Raw genomic sequence first — 20,465 nt, forward strand, 5'->3', positions numbered from 1 at the left:
TTCTCATAGGCACATAGGGAAAAGGTTAGGAAGACCTAGGTAGGATTTGAGTTGAAACTGGCCAAGGACTTAAAAGGAATGAGAAGTGATTCTACAAGTATGTCAAGAGTAAGAGGAAGACCAAAGAAACTGTAGGTCCCCTATGGAACGAAGAATGCAATCTAGTTATGGGTGATGCAGAGAAGGCTGAAATATTTAATGCCTTTTTGACTTCAGTCGTCACAAATAGGAACAGCTACCTGATGACAAACACAGTTAGCAGTAAAGAGTCTAACAGCCTAGACTAGTGCCAGCACGTTACAGATTACATACTTTGCTTTTCAAAGTGGCAGGGCTGGAAGAGGGGGCACAGTAGGGTACTGAAGGAATTGGCTAAGGTAATTTCAGGGCCTTTGGTTACCCTCTTTGGGAACTTTTGGATGCTGGGAAAGGTCATAGATGATTGGAAAAGAGCAAATATATTACCCATCTTTAAGAAATGGAAGAAAGAGAGTCCAGGGAGTCAAACACTAATCAGTATGACCTCAGTACCTGGAAAGATCATAAAGCAGGTTCTCAAGAAATCTACTGTAAAGCACCTTGAGGAGAAAAAGATAATCAGGAACAGTCAGCATGGATTAACCAAGAGCAAGTCATGCATGACCAACCTGATTTCCTTCTGACCCCCTCTGCATGTTACAGGTATTGTGAAATTAACTGGTAAATTGAGCATTACCTTGAGACCAGCTATACATGCAAAGTAGCTATCACACCACAGAAAGGTCCAACCAGCTATAAAGGCAGACCTCAAAAATGTGTACTAACTTTATAACTGGTTGCTATCAAGGTTTAATTTGCAGGTGTAGCATGGTCTCCTCTGTGGCTGGGAGCCCCAACAGCTGACAAGGCTCCCAAGTGCAAGGATGCAGCATACCCAGCTGGGGCCGGGAGTCCTGCAAGCAAGGGGACTCTCAGACCTAGCAGCTGCTGATTCTGGGTCCTGGCAGCACCTCACAGCTGCCAAGACCTAGAGTCCCACAGTTGCAGATGCTGGCTCCCACTGTTACAGATGTCAGCAGTGCTCCAGGGCGTGGCTGTGATCTTCTAGCCCCAAGGATGCGTGGGGCCCCCAGGGCTAGGAGATTGCAGATGCTGTGGTCTTCCAGCCTCTGGAGGTCCCTGCACCCCTGGGGCAGGAAGATTACAGCTGCAGTGATCTCCCAGCCTCATGGGTGCATGAAACCCCCACAGCTGCTAAACCCTAGCTTCTGCAGTCTTCCAGCCTTGGCGGTATGCGAAACCCTCAGGTTTTGTGGGGCTCCCCAGGGATGGGGGGGTGGGGAGAGGGGTTTCAGCTGTGGGAACTTCCTTCTTACTGGTGCAGGGTTCTTGCCAGGATCAAGCTCCCCCTTCACCAGCTGTAAGACATGATGGGATCTAATGCATGATCCCAAAATTACACATGGCATGGCAGGAGGCATGATTATGTGCATTGTGCATAAATCCCATTTTTGTCTTTACCTGCATTTTGTCTTTACATGTAGAGGGGGGCTAAGATAAGGTGACAGGCTCAGTGAGTGGGAGGAGAGTGGTGGATGCGATTTACCTTGACTTTAGCAAGGCTTTTGACACTACCTGCCATGACATTCTCATTAACAAGCTAAGGAAATATTCAACCAGTAGTCATTAAGATTCATTGTCTAATTGGGAGGAGCAGGTATTGAATTGGGTTATTCAGAGGTATGTCCTGAGTCTGATTATTAAATATCTTTATTAAAGCTTTGAGGGCACTTGTACACATGCACGTGCCGTAGTGGTGGGCGCTTTGAAAAGTGTCCGGTGCTCCAGCGCATGCAATTGTACAAGCTGAGAAAATGGCAGCAGCATGCTTTCAATCTAAAACACACTAGAGGTGCTTTAGTTCAAAAGTGCACCACTGCCATTTTCTGCATGCTGATGCGCATTTCACTACTTGTACAACTGCACGCAGCGCAGTGTTACTCGATTAATCGAGTCTGCTCCCACCAGCGAATTTCTGGTGCATGACAACGTAAGTGAATAAATTCCCAGGATGATGGAACTGAGTGGATGCATATTAATAAGTGTTGGGTGGAGTTGCAGACACTCTAGAGAGTATGGTAAAGAGGAAGAATGACCTGGATAGACTGCAAAAAATGGTCTGCAATAAACTGGCTCAGATTAAGCAAAGTCCTGCACTTGGGAGGGAATAACTGCATGCACAAATACAGATTTGGAAATGACTGGTTAGGCTTTAGTGCTCTAGAGAAAGTCCTGTAGGTTACAGTGGACCATAAGTTGAATAGAAGCTAGCAATGTGCCCTTGTTGCAGAAAAGGTTGGCAACATACCGGATTGTATTAACAGGAGTGCAGCTAGCAAATCACAGAATTATAGAAAATTAGGGTTGGAAGGAACCTGAGGAGGTCATCTAGTCCAACCCCCTGCTCAGAGCAGGACCTTCCCCAACTAGATCATCCCAGCCAAGCTTTGATTAGTCAGATCTTAAAAACCTCCAAGGATGGAGCTTCCACCAACTCTCTGGGTAACCTGTTCCAGTGTTTTACTACCCTCCTAGTGTAGTAAATCAGAGGGAGCTATTCTTTCACTCTATTCAGCACTGGTGAGACCTCATCTGGAGTACCATGTCCAGTTTTGTGCCCCACCCTTCAAGATGAATGAGGACAGATTCTGAAAGAGCCCAGTGCAGAGCAACTAAAATGAGTCAAGGCCTGGGAAGTATGTCCTAATGAGGAAAGGCTAAATGGACTAAGGGTATTTAGTTTGAAGAAGAGACTAAGGGAGGATTTGATAAGTCTTCAAACACCTGAAGGGTGATTATAGTGAATATGGATACACATTTTTCTCTGTGGCTGGACTGGGAATAACGGCCTCAAGCTGCAGCAAAAGAAATTTAGCCAGAAGTCTGAAAAAAGAACTTTCTTACCAGCCTCTTACTATCTCCTCTCTGACCCCTGTTTTCCTCCTTACCCAGTATGTACAATGCTCCCATAAAGGGCTAATATGTTTCAGTTGTGACTATACTGTACTAGCCATGGCCCTTTTTCTTGCATTTCCTAGGTTCATGCTTTTTGGCCAATATCTATAAAATAGGGCAGAGGGAAAGGGAAGCCAGTAGCCAGCCAGTTTGTAGCAGAACTGGGAACTGAACCTAGATTTCCTCACTCTTAATCCAGTCTCTAACCACAGTCCTCTCTACAGAAATTGGAGGACCCAGGAAAGAAGGTACCACCACACACACAGACAGAAATTTGACTATTTTACAGAAACCTTTAAATAATTTCCCATTATGGTTTCCATTACAAAAAAAAAAATCTTTTTGAAAGAGCCTTTTAGCACCTTTTTCTTTTTCTTGAGAATACCACTGTTTGAAATAAAGATTGCTTGCTTTCTTATTACTCCATCAAAAGCAAATAGGTTCTGAAAAGTTGCAATGAAATAACTAAAGGAAAGAAAGGCTGGAACAGCTGGAACATTTAATACAGTTAGATCAAGTTAATTCATGCTGAATTATCCATACTGCATAAATGTCTGTGCAAATGACAGACTTTAATAAGCCTTCAAAGCTGACAAAGTATTTATCACTGATTTGTTAATTTAAAATTTTAAAATCAAAATAATTGTGGCTTACACAGACATGTTTAGATTGAATCTGACAGTAATTCGGAGTACCAGTTTAAGTTGCTTGTAATTATGCAGGTGCTTGGGCAGAGTGTGTTTTAGACATTTAGAGCTAGACTAAGTAATTGAAACCATACCCTTTATCAGGTAAGGCAGGGCTCCCTCATTCCAGAAAGACCATGAGAGAGGATGCACTTCAAATAGCAACAACCTCTCCCAAGGGTTCCCTTTGCACACTAGGAGTGTGCAAACTGATCCATTCACATCTTCAAACTTTTTATGCCGGCCCTGATCCATGGGAAGGGGTGGAGCCATAAATCAGTCCTTTTTCTTCCCTTGCTGGAGATGTGCTCTCTGAGCATGCAGAACTGTGAACAACAAAAGGGTCCTGGGATTTTCCACAGCAGTTGTTATTTCTTTGCTGCATAATTGGAAGGGAAATGTTAGGCTGATAGGTAGCCAAGCCCTACAAGGCTAAGCCTTTCGGGGGCATGTCCTCAAACGGATGAAACTGAACATTAAAGTGAAATGCATTAGCAATGAAAATAAATGTAAAAAACAAGAAGAATCCTTCACTGATTTTCAAAACTGTTTTACAGATCTCGTGGCATCATTATTTGGTGTAGCTGACATTTTTCTAATATAAGACCCTGTTTTTACCCACTTGAAAGATTTGCCAAACCTTAACTGCTGACACTGAAAGTTTCCATACTGGGTTGCATAGGTGTAGCGATGCTGAAAGATTTTTGTTTTTAATTCCAACCCAAACAGTTTATCTGTTGCCAAACAGGCAGTTGCTGTTTTGTCCGTAGTAGAACACACTGTCCGTGTTTTCTCTGAAAAGGTGTTATTGCTTCCCTTGCTGCATCGGAACCTGGTGCCTTTATATCAGGGATATATTTTTGCTTTCCCTGTGAAGCTCTGACGAAATATGGCCCACGCTCAATAGAGACTTTCTGGACATCTGCAGCTAAATTTCCCCCAAATTCCATCCATAGTGAGCATGTTTCATCCTAAGGCAAAGCAGGACTTCCCTTGCCGTTGCAATGAACACCACGCTGTGAGAACTGGCAGCAGGGGCCATCCATTTTCTATGACCCCCATATCTGGGCCCCTGGAGCATTATAGAAAAAGCTGCCTTTTGTTAAAAAAGAGTAGGGTGGGGGAAAAGGGCCTGATAGGGCTGTGACTGATGACTGTGATTAGACACCGATAGGGTGGGTAAAGAGGAAACTAGAATGGGGAGCTGGGCCAGGGAGACAGAAGCTGGGGAAAGAGCTAGCTGGGAGTGACTAGGTGTAATAGGGTGTTTCTCTGGGGGCAACTGGACATCCCTTGGGGTGGGGCTGCACCTGGCTACCTACTCCAGCTCCCTAGTCTGGCCCCTTTCTCTCTCTCTCACCAGCCACATCTTGGTATTATTGGTAATGTTTCCTCGAGAGGCTTCCTTCAAGTAATCAAAGCCTGTGCCAAATACACCCTATCTATCCATCCTGCCCCTGGCCCCCAGTCTGAATGGGTAATGTGGGACTCTGATCTGTCTCTCTCTCCTGCCTGTCTTTCCATTGGTAGGTAGAGGTCCAGCCCTGCAGCCTTATTTTTTAGCCTGGGCTCTGGCCCCTTCCTAGGGCTCTTGCTCAGAAACTGTCAAAAGAAGTTGGGGAAAAAAATGCAGGAAAAAAAATCATGGTGTGCTGGGCACTCTGCTCTGCAGCCTCCTTGCCTCCCCTCAGAGCTTCTCTGGTCCACCAGATGTTACTAATATCATGAGCAGAAATGAAAGGAAAAAGAACAAAGAGCAGGCCCATACCAAGCTCTCATAAGCAGTCTGTGGTCCTCAGGGTACCCCTTTCCCCCGGGCCCTTCCAATGCCAAAACAAACAGTTTTCAATCTGCTTGGGGCTCCACCAGGGTGAACATAAAACAACCCTCAATCCTTTGTATCCCCTTCCCAGGTCCTCCCAAGGCACAAAAAGAAAAAAAAAAGGGAAATCCTTAGCACTTTCTGAGTACTTGCTCTTTCATTCTTGGTCAACAGGGCTAGGGACAAACATTACACATAAAGCGATTTACGTGATCAGAAACCGGGTTAAACCTGTAACAGGACAGTTGTTCAGTGCATGTTTCAGTTTGAAAATGGCTGAAACTGGTCTGAGATAAACCTGGTTGAACATAGTATCAGACATAACTGATTTGGGTCAAACTGGTTTATGCAATGTCTGTCCCAGACCCTTTGCTGGTTTAAGTTCAGTCAGAGTCCCTCAGCATCCCAGCATGCTCTCTGGGTTGGGTGGAGCTCTCTGCTCCACAGCAGGGCTGTCCCCTCCCCTCTGCTCCCTGGCCAGAACTCTGGTAGAGATTTGCAGGCACAGCAGGGTCTGTTGGCTTCTCCATGCCCCCTCACCACATCCTGCTTAAGCAGGGATCTCTTCTTCCTCTCTGCCACAGCACGGACCATAGCCAGCATGTGGTATGCTAGCTAATGCTGTGTAAGGCTCTGACAGAGACAGCAGACACAGCAGGGTCTGCCTGGTTTCCCCCTCCCCCCCTGCACTGCTGAAGCAGGAAATCCCTCCCCCCTTCCCTCCCATCTCCCACAGCAGAGACCCCAGCCCCACAGACCCTAGGCATGTGCTATGCTAGCTAATGCTGCATGTGTGTGTCTCTCTCTCCAGTGAGAGACACATACAGCATTAGCTAGTATAGCACGTGTGTCTGTGTGTGTCTCTCTCTCCAGTTTCACTGGGACAGGCAGACAGTACAGTAACTGCTTAGGGCTTTTGGAGCTAATCAACAGGTCAGCCGGTAAGCTGTTTAAGAATTTTGAAGTAATGGATAGAGGCCATTTTATTGCTAATTGGGTGATAATAAATGTTATCAGCCCTGGGCTGGCTTGCTTGCCTGTCAGTTTGCTGCACACAGTATGACAAAGCAGGGAGGGGGATTGAAAAGCTTTGTATCATCAACGGATGCATGCACTGCATCTCCTCCCTTCCCTTTACCTCAGAGTACTAGCCTGGGGCTGGGGGCTGGCAACAATCCCAGCCCTTGAGCAGCCAGTGGGGAGAAGTCTGAGACCATGCAGGCAGACCTCCCGAATGAGAGTCCTGCCAGGGCCTGATCACACCCCCCAGCACTGGAAGGGAAGGGAGGACTGCTCTAGTGCCCCCTGGCTTCTAGCCTGAGCCACTGCAGGCATGTGCCTGAATTTCCTCAGTCCAGAAAGAATGTGTGTCCAGTTTCAAACCGGTTCAGTCTAGCAGGTTAGACTAACCTGCAAAGATTGAATCAATTCAGGCTCAGGCTTTTTGAATGTCTGTCCCATGACCAGAAGTCCCTCCTTTCAGGCAGCAGCTCTCCTGCCCAGAGGTGTTTCCATGCTTCCCTCTCTGCAGGGCTCTGTCTCTCTCCACCACCAGAGCCAGCCCCCTCTCTCTAGCCTCAGCCTCCTCTCTCTAGCCTGGGGAGATCTTACATCTCAGTCAACCATGCTCACCTGGTGAGCAGATCAGTCTTCCTGCTCCCTGGGCACAGCTGTAGTCAATCTCAGCTGGGTCCTGAAGCTGCTGATGGTGGGCTGAGCTTTGCAAGTGTGAGCCCCTGGCATTTCCTGTCTGGGGTCCCTGCTCCCCTTCTACCACAAACTACTTCTCCCCACCTGTCCAAGTAGGACTTCCTTTGGTAGCTGAGATCTCCTCTAGCCTGGGGATACTGGCAGGGTCTTTCCTTACAGCAGGTGATCCTCCCCTTCTCTGTGCTACAAAGGTTTGGGCCTTACAGGGGCCCCACTGCCTTTTATTCCCTGGCCCCCTCTTCCCTGTAACAGGGTTAGGGTGCCCTACATAAGAGATGACTAGTTTAAGCACTTAGACTAGTTAGACCATTTAGAAGGAGGCTGAAATTCTAAAAACAAATAATTGATTATGTAATTAAAGACTAGGGCCAAAGTGTAAAGAAGGCTGAATGAAGGTTGAATGGATATTCCCAAACTTCTGAGTGTTTGTCTTTGCCAACTTAACTAAGCAGCTCTTTGTCAGTGTGACATCTACTTGCACAGAGGGAGGATGTACATTCAAAATACCCAGTATTGCTCAGGTTTCCCAGGTGCTTTTTTTTTTTTAAACAAAAATTCTCCAATCCTTTTTGTGATAAAAGCAGACCAGTAAATGAGAATCTACCAAAGAGTTACCTTACTCTGTTTCAATCATTAATATTTTATCTTTTGCAGAAGGCCACATGCACAGAGGAGTTATCAGAGGAATTACTTTTGCTTTGTAGGAGTTATAAAGCATTTGATCATAAATGCTGGAGTAAATTAACTGGGATTTCACGAGCAGCCAACTAAGAATGCTGATGGCACAAGGGAGTTTTGATATCCAAGAGATCACAGTTTGACACGAATTCCAACTACGTCTAGTGAGATGTAATGGGCTATGAATCATTTCTTATTTGTCATCTGTTTCATTTGATTACAAACATATGCTATTTATCAGTCAGTAGATTAGAAATAGAATTTGCTATGACTGATAACGGATGTAGAACGATTACTGCTATAAAGGGTAAATGAGGGAATACTGAATTTTGTTTAACTGAACATATCTATAGCACATGCAAAACTATATCTGAGAAAAAATAACTTTTGGGTGGGCTGGCTGCAAAGACATTAGGGAACTGTTCCGTATTGTTCATGGAGAAAACAGCTATGCTAAGTTGCATTGTGGTGGTTTATTTGGCAAAGCACTTGATAGTGAATCAAGAGGAAAAATGGACTAAAAATGCACTCCACTGCTTTCAGAAACATTTCTATCATTTAAGCACAACATTACCTGAAAATGAAGTATAGAACTGTTTTTTCCTTACAGTGGATCAACTGCAACTTTGGTTGAAATCAGACTGTATCTGCCTATGCACATTCAAGTGATCTGAGAGATTTCTCTCTTCTTTGTTTTCCTGGTAGAAAAACTTACCCAGAGATTCCTAAACAGACATTCAAATACTGAGCCCTTGAAGAGAAGACAGCTTGCTTGCTGACCATGTGCAACCAAGGGCCCCTGTAGACATCTCAGCATGCTGTACAAGCTCCCTCAATCGGCCTGAAGACAGATGGCACCCGTGCATAGGGCAGCCCAGACTGGCTGACCCAGACTGCTCATGGGATGTGGGGATTATGAAGGGGGCATGTTATGCTCCTTGTTGGACTGGAGCAGTAGAGTCCAGCGAGTGACACACTGTCCCCTAGGAGGGTGCAGAAGGGAGGAGTAAAGCTGAAGGGCTGTGCTGTGCTTCTCTCAGAAAAGACCATATTCACATTTACAGGAGAAACTCCCCTGGAACAATCTACCTCTGTCTGGTCACAGGTTGTTTTTCTCCTGGAACAGCCATTTTTGCTCTTGGAGAAAAATCCTGACCATCTGTACACTTGTGGTTTCCCATGGAAGAGCAGAGAGTCTCCCAGGAAAAACTAAATGTCTGTATTTGGCTTGAACAGGTTCATCACAATTATTAGTTTGGTGACAGAAAATTTATTAGAAAATCACCAGTCCTCTTCTGTTTCCTGTAGTGGTGGTCAGTAACTTAAATACTGATAGCACTGAAACAAGTCACTTATGTTTTATAACTAGGACAAAGAATCTTTTTTTTCTTCTTCATATGGACCACCTAACGGGCTAGTATGCTGCCTACAGCCAGGGTGTTCCTGGGTATCTTCTCTCCTTTAATCTGTTTTTATTCAAGGATCTGAGTACAGGATATTATAAAACTTTTATGTTACTAGTTCAAACTCTTCCCTTTAATAATGATACATCACTGTTTTTAGTTCAGGAAAAGTCTGCCCTAGAAATGGGAGATAAGGAAGGGCTAGGGAATGACAGAGATCTGTGTGCACTCTGGGAATCTGTTAAGCAGTGAAACAGTATAATTGGCTAAGTATTTGAAAACTCACTTAATTCAAGTCTTCTCTTCTTTTAAAAAAGTGAGAAGAGTCATGAGTCATTGGCGTACGTTTCCAGATATATATGTAAAGCTAATTTGTCTCATGTCTTTTGTGAAAAAAAATGATAAATTGAAAATATTGTTGCTTCACTGCACTGTAGTTCTGCCAGCTTTTATGTTTCTGATGGAGGAAGATCATTCTGGGTGGATAGACAGGGTGATGTTTAAGTTAGGGTTTTCATAGGTTTAATGAGCTGGACATACAAAGAAGCATAAAAGGGTAATATAAGTCTCAGATATTAAATTATTTCTAATCAGATGTTTTATCTTATCTTTTATTAGTTTAATGAGGATAAGGAGGTATTTGCTAATTCCCATCTGAACCAGAATACAATTTAAACTGTCTAAATGAACTATTCCTATTTTACTATCTGTTATTCTAGGTACCTCTATGTATTGTAGCCATAAGTCTACTTTAAATACTAATTGTGCTTGTGTCCCAGGAGGCGAAGTAACGCAAGGCACTCACCGGCAGCTGGGGGCAAGACATACATGGGGTGGAAACAGAACCCACGCAGCTCGTTAGCTGCCTCTTTATACAATTACGGCTGGCCAGTGATGTCAGTTGTCAGACGCTGGCTGGCAGCAATAAAAAGGGCTGCCACAGCAGCAAAAGGGGGGGGATAGCTTGGGGATGGAACGACGGCTGACACCGGTGGCAGAGAGGACTCAGCATGCGGTATTTATATTTGTAACTTACCCAATTCAGGACCAGGAGCTGCCTGCTGCTGGGGCAGGGGGACTTTTTATTTTTGGAAAATTTTTTGTGTTCCAAGGCAAATCAGCAAGATCAGTTCCAAATCCGTAAGTCAGTCGAAAACCATAAGTGGCCCTACTACCGGCAAACATCCTCTACACCACCTGGGGCTTTAGATGTTTCCAAATCCTTTGGCAGGCATCCTATGTGCAGGCCCAAGCCTGGAGTCTTGGGATTCAGATGCTCCTGAGTTTCGCTTGCCCTTAGCCATAAGGCCCCAGGAGCGATCTAGGGAGGAGTTTCCCATTTCCATAAAGTGGGCATAAAGCCAAGATCTTCCCATTGGAAGTGGAAGTGGGAGGTTAACTATATATTACCTCCGTGAATACTACCCTGTGTCTGGACAGCGGTTTTCTCCAGGTGTGGCTAGGAAAACTGCCTTGGTGATCCTGCTGTTTCCCCTGATTAAATACAGTCAGCACTGAGTATGACTAAAAAACAAACAACATTGTCCTGGCTGTGCTCTGAGCTCAGAGCCCTAACAGGCAGCAGGCCAGGAGCCAGGACCAGAAGCAGGCCGGGAACTGCATGCTGCCACGTCAGGGGTACATTGTCCCGGCCGGGCTTGGAGCCCATCCTGGCAGCAGGCAGCTCCCGGGGGCAAGAAGCAATTTCCCAGCCTTCACTCCAATCATGGAGCCAGGACCAGTATTTTTCACTGTGCAGTAAGCCTACTTTGAATTAATACCATGTATAGATGCACACAGTTTCTTCCAGATCTGTGTTTCTTTGATTCCAACAGAATGAGCAAAATCCTTCTCTTGGTTGCATCAGATAGTAATGTAAGATGAAGGAAACATGATTTTACGTGGATGTCACTAAGGGCCATATGCTGCTCCCCCTATTAGGCATATAAATGAATTTAGGCACCTGAATGCACAGTATGATTGTCTAACTCCACTAAGTCTAATAGGTGGAGCACAATTTAATTCTACCCTTTTAATGATAATTTTCTTTTTATGTATGATAATGGGCAGAAGGTTGCAGTAACTTTACTATATCCATTTTTAATTTTGCTGACTTTATGAAATATGTTTACTAATTATAATAAAATGCAATAATGTGAATATCCAAGATGAAGGAATCTGGTACTCATAGTAGAAGTAGTAACAAATACCCATTTTTTGTATTCTTTTCAAACACACTAATGAAAGACTAAGATTAATAGCTCTCACAATACTAAAGGATTAGAACTGCTAATTGCACGTAACTAAGAAAATGTATGTCTCTTAATTAATAAAGCATAGAGCTTTCAGTCTTTGACATCAAAATTTATAATCCCTAAGAAAAAAAACAAGGGCCAGGATATATAACATTAAACCAGTACACAATTAACAACACTTTGTTTTAATTATCTTTGGGTGCAATTAATGTTGGCTCTGCAGTTCATTTTTCTTCTTTGATAGCTCCTTAGACTATTTATGTAGATTAATTCTTGAAGTATTGGCATTCACTAATATGTGTTTTTTTTACAAGCTACTGCACAAAGCTGACATCAATGAAGGGAGCTGACCTTCCAGAACCAGATCCTGTCCATCTACAGTGTTATGTTTTTTCTTCTAGGCAGTTTGCCATAATTAATAAAAGGGTTATGACTTTATTGAACAACTTCTTATCAGTTGAAAGGACAGAAAGAACTGAAACAATCATGCAAACTGATTGTGATCGAGGCCAAGGGAGCATAAATCATGCATATTTAGAAACAGAAATCTGCAAGGAGACTTAAGTCATTCAACATGAATTGATAAAAACAGGAGTGAAGTGAAAAAAAGACTTGTTCAAATTTTGTGGATCCAGGTAAAATGTCTACTTAACAGTAAATAACTATTCTATGGGGGCTGCTGAGAATTACTGTATTCATCTGAATCCAAGATGACTCTGAATTTAAGATAACCCCTGAATAATTAGAATCTATATATGTTATAATTTTTCATATATAGAATCTAATTATTGGAGGGTAGTCTTAAATTAGTTACCCTCCCTGCCCCGCCCCCCACTGCAGTGGGGAAAACAGCAGCAGGGGGGCAGGTGGCTCCACAACGTGTCCCCCTCTCACTTGTCCCCCCTGCAGCCTGCCCCAGTTGTACCTACACCCCATGCTGCTTGTCCCCGTGCAGCCCCTACCCCCTACCTGCTCCCCACAGCCTCTCTCCCCCACCTACCCCTTCAGACTTCACCCTCTCCCACCCCGCTGCAGCCTCTGCACCCTACAACCTCTGCCCCCTGCCTGATGCCCCTCTCACCCCCACTGCAGTCTCTGGTCCCTTCCCCTCCCACCTCTTGTCAGGTGAGGCTCTGGTTCCATTTCCTCCTGGGCACAGAGATCATGTCTGGGCAGAGCATGTCTGGGAGGAAATGGAGCCAGAGCTGCACCTGACCGTAACTGGTGGGGGAGGATGGGGCAGAGCCTGGGAGGCAGCAGGCATGGAGACAGAAGCTGCAGGAAGGGGTAGAGGCTGAAGGAGGACAGAAGGGGAAAAAAACCCCTCATCTTTAATTCAAGTATACAGTAATGTGAAACTACAACTATAAATGTCCTTTGTAATACTAAGTATCAGAGTCCTTTGCATTTAGAACTGAACCCACAGCAACTGTTCATGTTCTATTATTTTTAAAAACAAACACTTCCTTGACACCAATATTTGGCTTGATTTTTAATTTGACTGGAATGAAAATGAAGGCAGAAAGTAGAGTAAGAAACAGAAGGAAAACCTCCTTTTTTGCTTAACCAAAAATCTACAGCCCATGTGATGAAGTCTTTATTCATAGTTTACTGCCTCTACTCAAGCAAAATGGTTGCTAAGATCATTAGAAACCACTTGGGCTGCTTGTACACATGATCAAAATTGGCCATTTTTGCAGTTTAACTGCATCATTCTGTACATGTGCAGGGAGTTTTAATGATTTAAACGAGTTTATTACATTGCAAACTAAACCACATCCAAAATAGTTTAGTTCGCTATTTGTAACATTGCAATCCTTGACAGCTCACCTCCCCCTCCTCCCCCCCTGCAGGAAAGGTGGGTTGAAGGCAGAAGCAGTGAGGGCCAAAATCCTTTTTTTTATCCCACGGAGCCTGCCCACGTCTCCCGTGGCCAGAGGGTGAGCTGCCAGTGGGCCAAGCGGTCCCTGAGCTGCAGAGAGCCCTGGCCTTTCCATCTGTGGTGGTGACGCCACCTGGGGCAGCATGGGAGGGCTAGTAGCAGGCGGGTGCTGCCCCAGCTTGGGCTCAGGGAACAGATGGATTGGGCTGAGTGCTGCCTATGAACTGGGCAGCACCCACCTGTAAGCCACCTGCCCAGGTGGCCCTGGGGGGTGCTGCTGCCATGGAGGAAAGGTCCAGGGCTCCCTGCAGCTCAGGGCATGCCAGCACCTCTTCCCACAGCCACAGGAGAGGTGGGCAGGCTCCACCAAAAAAAAAAAAGTATAGGGCCCCTCACCATAACGGTGATGGAAACCCCTAAATTGAAACAGTAGGTTTTTAATCGTCACAATTAAAAACCCACCATTTCACTTTAGGGGACTAAACCTCCATCATGTGTACAAGCGGCCTTGTATTCCAGACTGATAAGCACAGTATGGAAGAAAATGATGTAAGAATGGAATAAAAACTTTAGAATTTGACATTATTTCGGACATGTGTTCTGATCCTGCAACCATGCACATGTTGAAATCTATGCGACTACTCTTCCATAAAATTAAGCTCGCATCATGGTTTGCATTTGCAAGATTTCAATGTTGACTGCACATTTCTCCTAACAACACAGAAACACTTTACTCACTGCCATTGCCATGCATTGTAGAAGTGGGGGAAGCTGTCATCATATCTCGTACTTTCTACCTATAAACTCTCAACAATGCCACAAAAAAATACACAAAGTAACCTCTGTGAACAGTTCTCTTTGTGGTCTTCTAAGGAATGCGACATTTTCCACATTATGACAGTGACTACTACCTATAGAAAAAGTGCCTCTTCAGGCAACTAGTCTAGCTATTGCAAATTCAGCAATAAACACTACAGGGAAACAATGCTGGTTTTATGACAGTTATTAAACTGTGCATGCTATACAAGATTTACACAATTAACACTTGAAACAAGATAGAAAGACACTAGTTTTCTTATTATATAGTCTCAGTGGGTTTGATGGAACTGAATTAAAATTATTTATGAAGTTCTTTTTAAGGATATATGATCCTTGACATTAGAGAAGGATCCTTTCAGTGGTTTCAAAATTGAGCTTTTTGCTCATCCTTGGTAAATGAATCATGATAAAAAAATACTATGTAACATGAGTCTAGGTGAACTGTGAAAGACAAGATTTATACCACACTGTGATTCAGTACCAATAAAAGAGCTGGGGACCTTTTATGTGTAAAGTTGTTTTATTTCTTACCTCCAGAGCTTTCAATCGTTGTAACAGCAATTTTGTCTTTTCTTTTTCCTCTTCAGCACTGCTGCTTTCACTTCTTGAACCCTCATCTGCTGGCGTGTGAACATCTTCCATAGTTTCTTTGTGGTTTTTGTCCTCAGACAGCTTCTCCTGAAATGATTAACATTTTTTTTCAATATTCCCAAGAAGAGATCAAATAAACCAGACAAGAGTAAATGTCATCAGTCTAATGAGAGCCAGTACTGATATGATTACAATTCTGAATAACTGAGTCATAAAGATTCTGCTAAATACATCACAAACTTAGTTCTGCGGAGAAATCTTCACAGGTGAGTCTTCATGCCTACCTCCATTTTCACTGACTTATGTAATACTGTGCAAGATGCCCCTATTGGCCTTTTGAAGATATGGAATCTATATTATACATTTCATTAACGAAACAACTGTACTTTCCTTAAAAATTGTTGGGACATGAACTTGACTTGCCAGCTTCCACTGAGTATACTTTCACTAGGCTACAAAGGCAATTTATCTAGGGAATGTCAACAATGAAAAACCCCTTTATGGTCAGGGTGTCCAGTCTGTGGAATAAACTCCCACCAGTGGTAGTGCAGTCACCTACCCTGGAAATCTTCAAAAGGACAGTCACCTTGATGGGGTCACTTAACACTAGTTGTCTTTTCCTGCCTAGTGCAGGGGGATTGGTAGGGTTATGTGACGCTTCGGTCGCTGATTCGATTTGGCTCCTTGCCTGGAGCTTTGAAAAGCCTGTGTGCGGTTGGGTTGGGTTGAACATACTAGTTCACAGGGAACCTGAGACTGGGGAGCAGCTCCCTCATCTTGGGCACCCTGTTCAAAGGACACAGGTGTGGATGGGATGCACACATGACATTTAAATGTCTATGCACAGAGGGAGCCTAGGTTTGGGAAGCACCTACCCACCCAAATGTTAGGCTCCCCCACAGGCTGACATGGTCAAAATGAGTGCATGCAGCTGGAAGCTGGTCCCTGGGCCACCTTCACTGAGCAGTGGCAGACACACAATGGGATCTGAGGAATTTTATATCAGATACTCACAATTGTAGGTCCTGCCATGCCAGAACTTGAATGTCTGGCATGGCAGGACATGCTATTTTTGGGAACCACGACAAAATGCCTCAGATCCCACCACATGATTATATTAATGTCTGGCAGTGGCCTAGGAGGACACGTGCTTGCTGCAAATTCATGCATCAGGGGGTAAGTCGTGCAGGAGTATGGACGGGGGGAACCTCTCCTTATGCCCCTCTGCAGACATGCAGGCAACAGAACAATGGGCCCTAATTAATTGTTGTGAATAAACAGTGTATCCCATGATGAAAAGAAGTAGAAAGAAACATGGGCTATCATCTAATCAAATTTAAAATCCAAGCCTCAAAACAATTCTCCTCATGCATAATTTTATACACCTGAACAGCTCCATTGACACTACTGAGAATACTGACACACATAGAATTTATGCATCTGTAGAAGAAACTGTAGAGTCAGAGCTTAAGCAGTAAACAGAAAGATACCTCTGTTTCACTGATGTGGATCTGTCAGAAATTTGGTTTATTGATTTTAATTAGTGGACTTTGGTTGTTGGGTTTTGCAAAAGACCCACAAAATCCTGGATTTGAATGATGAACCCTACTAATCTGGGTAATTCTGGGCTAACATTCTATATTTAGAAGCAAACAGTCCCCGGGGAAATTGAGTTGAGAGGAAAAGAAGATAGACAAAATAAAATATTGTGTGAGACGAGCAGAGGAGGAGGTGCAAAAAAAATAGAAACTAAGAAAAATACCCACATAGGTATTTATACTCTCTCTCTCTCTCATTAGTCATACAATACTCAGCACAGGCAATTAAATAGGCAAAGTACCTACCGAGCTTAAACTCTAATTGTTTGTTACACAAAAATTGAAAACAAATAATTGTAGAAAGAGGAAGTGGGAAGAAGGGATACAGATACAAAGGGGTGGGTGACCTTACAAAAAACTGAGACAATTATATATTAAGGCCACTTTTTTATTAAGGCACTTCTTCATAGCACTCACATACATAAATATACGTGCTTAAATGTCATTTAGGACAGCACATTTATTGAACGGTATTTGCAAAAACAGGGCATTTTCCTTATATACACAAAGACGTATTTAGAAGGAGCTGACTCAGCTCTGGTGGAAAATGGAAAAACCCCCACCACTTCACAAAATCTGAGTTTTTTATGCATTTCTGGACTATACGATTGTTTACTCCAACCAATTTCAAAGATTTGGAACCTACAAGTTTTCAAGGATCTGGAACCAAGTTTCCAAAGTCAGCAATTGCTCCCTACATAACTATATAATACAGTGTTTGCAACTAAGGCCTCTGACAGGTGGTACATTTAAGATGTGATTAACTGGTTCTTCTGTGATTAACTGGCTGCAATTCCTGGGGGAAGAGAGTGCAGGGAGCCAAGCTTGCTACTCAGTGGTGCAATGGGATCTGATGCTTGATCCCACAATTGTGCATCCTGCCATACATGTACAGCATGGTAGGAAATGCAACTGTTGGAATCATGGATCAGATCCCATTACACCTTTAATCTAGTATCCATCAGTGGCCTCAGAAATGTCTTATTTTTAGCTCATTGCAAATGTTGTGACCTTTGGATAAGATATTATTATTGAAGGTCATGCTATGTCATGCCCCATGATTCAGAGGAGAAGCAACAAGCTTCAAGACAAGGGTCCTGGACAGCCTGGAGGACCCTGACCAAATTTCAAAGAATATGCCAGAATAGTGAGCTAAGTTAGGAAAATGGCTTATACACGTGCTTAGTATGTTGTGTAGAGCTATAAGTGTCTTGGGATTTCTCAAATAAAGAGTGATCCATTTTTCTTAACCTTTTGAAAAGTCTGCGTTCTATGCCATCAGTGCCATGAGTTGGGATGAACTAAAAACCTAGCTGGAGATTTAGGGATGGAAGTGTTTTTTAGCAACCAATGTGTTATGGGATCAGTGCTACACTGAAGGCCTACAGCACTGGATTTCAAGGCCCCATGTCCTTATTGGAGTTAGAGTCAGAAGTGTAGGCCTATCAAAAGAAAGTGAGAGGAACAATGGAGCATGGATGGCGTGAAGTTTAAAACACCTGGATCCAGCATAATAGGACCCACAATAGCTCAGTGATTGTCCAGCGGGGGAAACAAAATAACTCACTTTATCATCACCTACATATAAGGATGGAGTACCCGTGTTCAGAAGTAGTCTTGCCCTCAGTGGTCAATGGGAATTTTGTCACTGGATTCACTGGAGAAGTGTCTTGGTTCATATTCTCTAGTTAACTGTAACTTCGTTGTTCCACTTAATCCAACAAAGCTGTGATTTAAAATGGCCCACAGTCTGGCCTTTATCACTACATATGTATTTTTTAAAAAGATGTAAGTAGCATGCAATGATGAACCCTTTGTTCTAATACATTATGGCCAATAGTAAGTAACAGCTGCAGGCAGGCCCAGCAATCTTGAAATGGTAAGAGTACTGGAATCAATGTGAAGATAGCCATTTACTGACGACACTGAGCTAGGAAACTTCAGAATGCAGCGACCTGACTGAAACTTGTCGGAAAACTGATTTTCAGTACAATGAATTATGAGGGAGCAGCTCAGTATCCCTGCCTGCCCCTTTCCCCTCTCTCCACAAAAAAATTGAATGAAAATTACAAATGGAGGTAGGCTGAAATCTTGATGAAACTCAAAATGACAAATCGGCTTTTTTAGAATACAATAAAAACACACTCTTTTCCTTTCATCTCAATGATAAGAAGTGTCTTATTAACAAAAAGGCATTTTCAACAACAGTTATAAACAAAACAAGAACTACCTACTTAAAAGGAACCACTTGAGAATTTTCAGAAGCACGTGGTAAGTTGGGTGCTCCATTCCTATTCATGAGTCCATGAAGGGCAAAGAGAATGGAAATTGGATAAAGGAGACAGATCTAGCAGCTTTCTTACCATAGTATCTGGTCCTCTTGGACAGGCAAATATTAATGCGTGTCTCAACAACTTTTTTTAACCAAAATTTGCATTGTTATCCATTTGAGAAATGCACTTTACTAAGGTACGTGTTAATGGTGATGCCACGTTACTTGCCTATACTCCCCTATTGCTGTGACATCGAAAAAGAAATCTGCCCATGTCTAAGAATAACACACATTTATGAAAAATATTTGCAAGAAAAATCAACTATTGCTATTAAAATATTTCACTGGATAAAAAAGACGTTTCAAATCATTAAACAAAAAGAATGAATCACTGGAAAATAGGAGTGAGTGCAGTTAAGAACAGCCTCAAGAATCCCTGAAACAGTCACAAGGGACACATTTCTTGCAGTACTCTGCTACTCCTATAAAATAACAGAGAGAGAAGAACAACAGCAGCAATTGGTAGGTAGGATTTTTTTCCTGTTATTCTGTTATGGGGTCCAGTCAGAACAGGGACTCCACTGTGACTGCACAAATGTATGTCATGAAATGATCCCTATCCTATGGAGCTGATGATCCAATTTGGGATCTTACAATCTAATTTGCAACCTAGGAGCTATTTTCACAGATTGGAATCCTTGTATCTGTTAAGAGAACAGAAGCCATTAGCGTCATTGATCAGCTGTCAGGCATTGATGAATTGGGCACTTGCCTGTGGCAAACATTAAGACTCATGAAACATGGAAAGCCATTGGCACTGGAGTACATATCAAGGTAAAAAGGTTGTTGGTCATGTGCAACATACTTTCAGAGTGTCTTGTAACAAAAGGATGTTCAAAGCAAATGAGGAGGAAACAGGTCTCAAATTGTTTATGTTGCTGGAGCTGCTGATTTCTTTATTAGTGGTTGCTGATCATAGGACACATCTTGGTAGTGAGAGCACTAAAAAGTACCTGTTTTATAGCTGTGTCAGTGGCAACAGTGGTGTAAGTGCTAGTATAGATAGTTTGAGACACTTTAACCACTCTCTATCATGAAAACCTATTTACACGATAAAAAACCTTAGACCTATCTATACTAGCTACAGTATTACCAAATATTGGGTGGTTGTAAGGGGGGAAATTCAGATTACAAGACAGAAATCTTGCTTTCCCTTACCAGATAAAAATTAAGGAATGTCTCAGGAGGCCATTAGTGTGTTACAAGTGATTACTTTTCTGGCAAATAACACAGAATTGTTGGAAAATTTATATCTTCACTCACAAGAATCAAAGCACGTTTCCATTATTTTTATAGGCTTGGTATGCAAATTTGTGGAGCCTCAAATCAGTTTCATTTTAAAACAGAGTACCGTATTCAACAACTACAAACAATCTCTTCGTTTCAGCTTCAGGTGTCAGAAATGAGTGATGTTTTTAATTCTACTTTTTTGGATACAGTCCCTTTTATTTTTAAGCCACCAGATGATATTAAATATAGGGACCGACCACTAATGTAATTCTTTACTAAGGGGATATCCATAGTTGTAACTTTATAAAACAGAATGCAAAAATACTACTTTAAATACACATCTAACTTAGTACATGACTATGTATAACTTCCAACATAAATAAAAGGCAGAAAAGGTCCTTTGATTTCCTATGATTACATGTACACACACCAGAAAATGCCTGTATGACATGGATATCGAGGTAA

General features: G+C 42.9%; 1 protein-coding gene across 8 annotated transcripts in view; it reads right to left on the reverse strand.

Moving 5' to 3' along the window:
• Window positions 1-20,465, reverse strand: part of NCKAP5 (NCK associated protein 5) — a 685,167-nt gene that overhangs the window by 180,297 nt on the left and 484,405 nt on the right. For all 8 annotated transcript variants that reach the window (XM_019553971.1, XM_019553966.1, XM_019553969.1 and 5 more), the window contains one exon: window positions 14,781-14,927. In XM_019553971.1, the coding sequence (XP_019409516.1) occupies window positions 14,781-14,927 (147 nt within the window). The remainder of the gene's footprint in view (window positions 1-14,780; window positions 14,928-20,465) is intronic.

Source organism: Crocodylus porosus, unplaced genomic scaffold (assembly GCF_001723895.1).
Source record: "Crocodylus porosus isolate Cpor-Errol unplaced genomic scaffold, CroPor_comp1, whole genome shotgun sequence".
Taxonomy (NCBI): Eukaryota; Metazoa; Chordata; order Crocodylia; family Crocodylidae; genus Crocodylus; species Crocodylus porosus.